The following is a 6,338-nucleotide window of genomic DNA, read 5'->3' as shown; positions in this document are numbered from 1 at the left end:
ATGCCGATGAATGTCTTGTTTGAGCTGTGTATGCAACTGGTTTAACTCTCTGATGCTCACAGGCAATGTGTATTGGAAGAGATTTCTGAATGTTCTTCGCCCAGCATACACCCCTCTAACCAGACATGCTTCATCTACTCATTTGCTGGATGCAGAGTTCAAGTGAAGGTCAAGCAAATCATAGAGAAAGCAGACTGTATTGCAATCATCTCTGATGGGTGGTTGAATGTTTGTGGGCAAGGAATAATTAACCACATCTTCACCCCCTCAGCCAGTATTCTACAAGAGGACAGACACAAGAGACAACATACACACCGGTCTGTACATTGCAGATGAGCTGAAGGCAGTCATCAATGACCTTGGACCACAGAAGGTATTTGCACTGGTGACACACAATGCTGCGAACATGAAGACTGCTTGGTCTAAAGTGGAGTCCTACCCTCACATCACACCCATTGGCTGTGCTGCTCATGCATTGAATCTGCTCCTCAAGGACATCATGGCACTGAAAACAATGGATACCCTCTACAAGAGAGCCAAGGAAATGGTTAGGTATGTGAAGGGTCATCAATTTATAGCCGCAATCTACCTCACCAAGCAAAGTAAGAAGAATAAGAGCACCACATTGAAGCTGTCCAGAAACATCTGTTGGGGTGGTGTTGTCATGATGTTTGACAGTGTCCTGGAGGGTGAGTCTCCAAGAGAGAGTGGTAAGCAGCCTGAAACTCCTGAAACCTATAGCAGTAGCCATTGCATGGATTGAAGGAGACCATGCCATCCTGTCTGATGTTCAGACTCTGCTTGCAGATGTAAGAGAAGAAATCCATATTGCCCTGCCCACTTCTCTGTTGCGCCAAGCAGAGGAAACTGCCATTCTGAAAACATCAAAAAGCATGAAGACTTCTGCCTGAAGCCCATTTACGCCGCAGCGTACATGTTGGACCCCAAGTATGCTGGCAAGAGCATCCTGTCTGGTGTAGAGTTCAACCAGGTCTATGGTGTCATCACTACCGCATCTTGCCACCTTGGCCTGGATGAGGGCAAAGTTCTTAGGAGTCTGGCGAAGTACACTTCCAAGCAAGGGCTTTGGGATGGAGATGCAGTATGGCAGTCGTGCAAACATATCTCATCAGCCACCTGGTAGAAGGGACTTTATGGATCTGAGGCTCTTTCCCCTGTGGCCTCCATCCTCCTAATCCCACTAACATCAGCTGCCTCTGAGCGCAACTGTTCCTTGTTTGGGGACACACACACCAAAGCACGCAACAGGCTGACCAATACAAGGGTTGAAAAATTGGTGGTCATCCTTGCAAATTTGAGGCTTTTTGAGCCTGACAACGAGCCATCCTCAACAAGGTTGAAAAGTGACAGCAAAGATGAGGCCTCAGTCTGATGTTCAAGAGGTGGACATTGAGGATGTCCTGGGAGAAGACATGGAAGCCTGAGAGGAAGAGAACCACAGCTTTAGTTTCTTGACTATCATTTAACAGATGTATGTTGAAAACGTTTTTGGGAGATGCGATGGATCATTGGGGATCATTCAATATTCCCTTTCATTTGTTGTTCAGTGAAATCATCCCATGTGAAGTCAACTCATTTAATTAAGTTAAATTCATAACCACATTTTGTTTTCTCTATTGGAAGGATTTAATCATTTGAAATGGTCTACTTATGACAAAGAAACGTTTTAATGTTCGTAACCTTATGGTAAATATATCCAATGCAAAAAACATCTACATTTTAAATGGCATTAATATTCATTCCCATATTTTCCTGTTAATTCCCACGGAAAGTTTCCACCTCCTGAATATTCCCCAAAAATGTGCAACCCTAGGTGAGACTATGGCAATGGGGTTAGTTGAGCAAAATGAAGTGTTTTCTTCCCAGGCATAATCAGAGATATGAGGTAACAAAAGGCATGTTTGGTAAATGGATAAGGATCCCACCGTTCATTTGTACCCTCTACAGTATTGCTCCGTAGCTGCTGTCTCGGTAATGTTTCACAGACAGTTGACATTGGTGACTTGCCAATAGGTCAAAGGTAGACCTGTTGACATTCTGCAAGTCACCTTATAGTCTATTCAGGCATTTTGAAATAACTGTTTCAGGTAAGCTGTTTGGAAATATTTTTTTCATTCGGGACAAACAGAACTTTATGTGCCTACAGGTTCCTCTTCAATCGACAGTACCCACCTAGCCAGTAGGCTTGTGTATGGCAAAACTATATTGGTTATATTTTAGGAATATTCAATTCCGTTCAGTTTTTTAATGCTGGTTTAAAGTGTTTTTCTCTTCAATGTTGTTCAGAGGTTACTGCAATGACATGGTGTTGCCACCTAGTGGATATAGATGGTCAATAACCCTGTGGTTAGGAACCGTATGGTCGAGAAGACCAATAATCCATCTATTGACGTAAATGCGTGTCTGGATGAGGGATGAATCATTGAATTGAACACAATACATTTTAATGACATGAGTGGTTGCTACACATTTCTGGAGGATGCAGTGAATTAAGTGTTTTACTGCTTGATAATTGGGTATATTAAATGAACTGGTATTTTAATCGACCGTACGAAATACAGCTCTGGTACCTCAGGCAGCCAATACAAAACATCACATCACAAATGATGAAGTACAAGAGCACATACAACAATTTGACCCTTTGCTCTCATATCGTTTTGTCACATTGTACAGTACATTTGAGGGCTCAATCAAAATTCATACAAATCAACAAAAAAGGCAACTTTTGTTTTTGTTCTAGGAGACCTGGTTGGAGCCGAGTCAACAAGACGAGATTAGGACGGATGGCCCTCAAGACTACGGGAAAGCGAAATGAATCATTTAAAATTGGAAGTTTCTACTGTATTAGCTGTCATTAGGCTGTCCATCTTGTTCTCTCCTACAACCACTTGTCTCTGGCAGCCAAACACAAAGACATTACTGATGGGACTGGAGGCTCTACTAGGAGTAATGGCCAGCTGAGCTACGACCTTACGCAGAGCAGGTGGCCAGCAAATGTGTGCGTGTGTAAGACAAGGAAAACAGCATAACAACAGCAGCTGGGGGTAGGTCAAGTCTTAAAATCTGTGCTGCGTCGTTTCAGCTTCTCTGGGTTGTTAGAGGCCATGTGAGAGAAGTCCCTGAAGATGTCCTGGTACGTTTCATCGCCTGAGGAAAACAAGACATGAGAAGAACATTAGCATTTTACGTTCATCAAATGGCTGTACATTTCTGTCCCCAAAAACGCCCCCTTTTCTCTCTCAATGTATCCCCATTACTACGATAAGCAGACACACACGCACGCACACGCCGTTTACCTGTAGCACTGCTAAGCAGGGGCATCAGGGGACACACTGTGCAAGCAGTGCGGAACAGGCGGCCGCCTCATTGGACAAACACAAAAAGGCCCACACGACAACAATGAAGCAGTGCACATCAGAGTTACAGACAAGTTGAGCATCTCAGAGCACATGACATGGGAATCACAGCACTACTCCTGAGCCGGACAGATTGAGTCAAACCAAGAAATAGGCCTATTAGAAACTGTGAAATAATGTGTCAGTACCGGAGTAAATAACTTCAGTTTGGCCATGGGGGAATAGATGGTACATGGTTTCTAGATAGATGGTAGATGGTTTCTCATACAAACACAGCACAGTAAGGTTGAAGCTCTCCACATCGAGTCCACCGTTCCCTTTCCAGCCCAAATCTGTTGCGCCGGCTAGCGTTTAGACCAGTGCTTCCCAAATGTTTAAGCATTGTTCATTGTGGATTGTCTTAATAGCAGGCCTAAGACCGGCCAAAACCCAACCCTCTAGTGGACCAGGGAGCCGTTTGTAAAACACTCAACTTCAAATGGACAGAGTGGCTCATTCCGGTCGATACAGCTTCATGTGCTCAGCGTCATTGGTGTTATTGTCGAGCAAAACAGTGGCAGCGTGTGTTACACAACTCAAACAGGTTGAACACGCCAATAACCGCTTAGGTGTGACAAGCGAGGAACTGGTTTGAAAAAGTTCAAATAAGCCTGGGGTTTGGGCAAACAGTGTAATGGGGAAAACCCTCAAGTGTAAAAAAAAAAAAAAAGCATTTGGTGTTGGACTGAGCTTATGACAATAACACACATTAGACTGTGCAAGGTGCATAAAATGGACACGGACATATACTGTACATCAACTGCACCCAAACAACCTGATTCCTGCTTTTTTCAGGCAGCATACTGTGTAATCGTACAATACATGCATACATAGGACCACACACACTGTAATACATAGAAGTATAAATCAGTGGAGGCTGGTGAGTGGAGCTATTAGGAGGACGGACTCATTAATGGCCGGAATGGAATTTTGGAACGGTATCAAACATACGGAAACCTCGTTTCAACTCCGTTCCATTGATGCCATTACAATGAGTCCGTCCCCCCACCAGCCTCCACTGATATAACTAGATGTTAAACATGGTCATTGCCCAGTGTTATCATACGGTGATCTACATAGAGCCAACATGGGCTGTAAAGTGCATTCATTCACTGTACATCGAAGTGCAACGTGGACTCACATAAACACTCTTTAAAACATCCTCTTCTTCTACAGTATGTCCTCGCTTTTCACCTTCAGAATTATAGATCCAAAATAGCCACCTCTTCCCACAGAAAGACGACAGTATAGAAGATGCTTGTTCATACATTTACCCTGTATTCTAGTTATCCTTCTAATCAACCTTCATTTAGTCTACTCCCTCTGAGGTACAGCAAATTGTCCACAGCCAGTAACAATTCTCAGTTTCAAGAACCTTCCACATATAGAACTTTCCCCTGACCTCTTTGTCAAAATTGTATTCTGAGAATGTTCTTTCTGAAAACACTCTTCGATTTTCTGGAATCGTTGCTAGACCCTTTTATCAGAACATATCATGCTCGACTTTAAAAACGTTCTAACAATGTTTCAGAGTTCAGAGAACAATCTCAACTTGAATGTTACCGTCTAGTCCCAATGTATTGGGGTTCTGGGAACATGTCTAGTTAGCCGAGTAGCCTATGCACCTCAGCAGTACCCCTTCTCCTTCCTCTGTCGTCTCCATCAAGTATGATGCAAGTCCCCCTCTCTCTACTCATTCTGCCCTCCCCCCAGTGCCCATCCACTCAGTTGGTTCTTCAAGGCCTGAAGTCCCTTCCTTGTTTGGCCTATCCCACTCCCTGTCCCGCCCACTCCCTGTCCCATTGAGTGACCTGGTTGGCCAAAGGCTCCGTCCATCTCCCGCATCTCCTTGTTCATCTTGGCGATTCGCAGCCTGTTATGGGGATAGTAGAAGGATGGTGAGGAAATTCTGCTGTATCAATCAATCAATCAATCAAGTGTCAACAAATCAACTAATACTTATACTCACAGGGTGACGATGTCAGCGTTGGCGGTCTCCACGGCAATGGTGATGGGATCTTTCTGGGTGTGGTCTCTAGCGTTGTAGTCCGCCCCTCTCTTCAGGAACAGACACACCAGCCTAGGAGATAGAGACCAGGTTAGTGTGTGTGTGTGTGTGTGTGTGTGTGTGTGTGTGCGCGCTTATGCATGCGTCTGTCCTACCCAGTGTGTCCCAGTATAGTGGCGTGGTGTAGGGGTCCTCTCCCATTGCTGTCTGCTGTGTTGACATTGGCACCGTTTTGCAGCAGGAACTCACACGCTGCCAAGGAGTTCTGGAGAGACAGGGGCCAGAGTATAGGTAGGAATTCGCACAAACCAGCATCTCTCTCTCCTGAACGTAGACACACACCCACTCATGTCCTCGCCACAGCGATCTCTCGCTCACTCACCGCGGTGACGGCTTGTATGAGTGGGGTGCTGGACTCCTCGACTGTGTTGACCCAGTTGACGTCAGCTCCGTGGGCCAGGGCGTCGGCCATGACAGGGAAATGCTGCAGCGCTGCAGACCGATATAACAACGCCCCGGGATGAAGACCAGACAGGTCCTCCTCTTCATCATCTTCACCATCTGTGTATGGAGGGATGACAAGGGGGTTTAATGTGCTTTTTAGTTTGTTTAGTCTGTTGGTGTGTGTGTGGAAAAAAAGTATGAAAATGTATCCTCTGGATAAGAGGATCTGCAAAATGACTCAAATGTAAATGTGTGTCACCTTTGTGAATGCCTGTATTGTTCTTTTGAAGAAGATCACTCTGGTTGAGCCCTGAGAGAGAGAGGGGTGAGACAGAGCGAGAGAGGGGTGAGACAGAGCGAGAGAGGGGTGAGACAGAGCGAGAGAGGGGTGAGACAGAGCGAGAGAGGGGTGAGACAGAGCGAGAGAGGGGTGAGACAGAGCGAGAGAGGGGTGAGACAGAGCGAGAGAG

General features: G+C 45.3%; 1 protein-coding gene across 1 annotated transcript in view; it reads right to left on the bottom strand.

The window, feature by feature from the left end:
• Window positions 1–2,448: 2,448 nt before the first annotated feature.
• Window positions 2,449–6,338, bottom strand: part of acap1 (ArfGAP with coiled-coil, ankyrin repeat and PH domains 1) — a 28,620-nt gene continuing 24,730 nt past the window's right edge. The window contains exons 18-23 of the mRNA XM_046319160.1: window positions 6,128–6,178; window positions 5,807–5,985; window positions 5,580–5,689; window positions 5,386–5,496; window positions 5,228–5,289; window positions 2,449–3,168 (exon numbers count right to left, since the gene is read on the bottom strand). Coding sequence (XP_046175116.1) covers window positions 3,071–3,168; window positions 5,228–5,289; window positions 5,386–5,496; window positions 5,580–5,689; window positions 5,807–5,985; window positions 6,128–6,178 — 611 coding nt within the window. The 3' untranslated portion in view covers window positions 2,449–3,070. The remainder of the gene's footprint in view (window positions 3,169–5,227; window positions 5,290–5,385; window positions 5,497–5,579; window positions 5,690–5,806; window positions 5,986–6,127; window positions 6,179–6,338) is intronic.

Source organism: Oncorhynchus gorbuscha, linkage group LG21, assembly GCF_021184085.1.
Source record: "Oncorhynchus gorbuscha isolate QuinsamMale2020 ecotype Even-year linkage group LG21, OgorEven_v1.0, whole genome shotgun sequence".
Classification (NCBI taxonomy): Eukaryota; Metazoa; Chordata; class Actinopteri; order Salmoniformes; family Salmonidae; genus Oncorhynchus; species Oncorhynchus gorbuscha.
The sequence above is the reverse complement of the archived record's forward strand: the minus strand, read 5'-3'. Positions and strand labels throughout refer to the sequence as shown.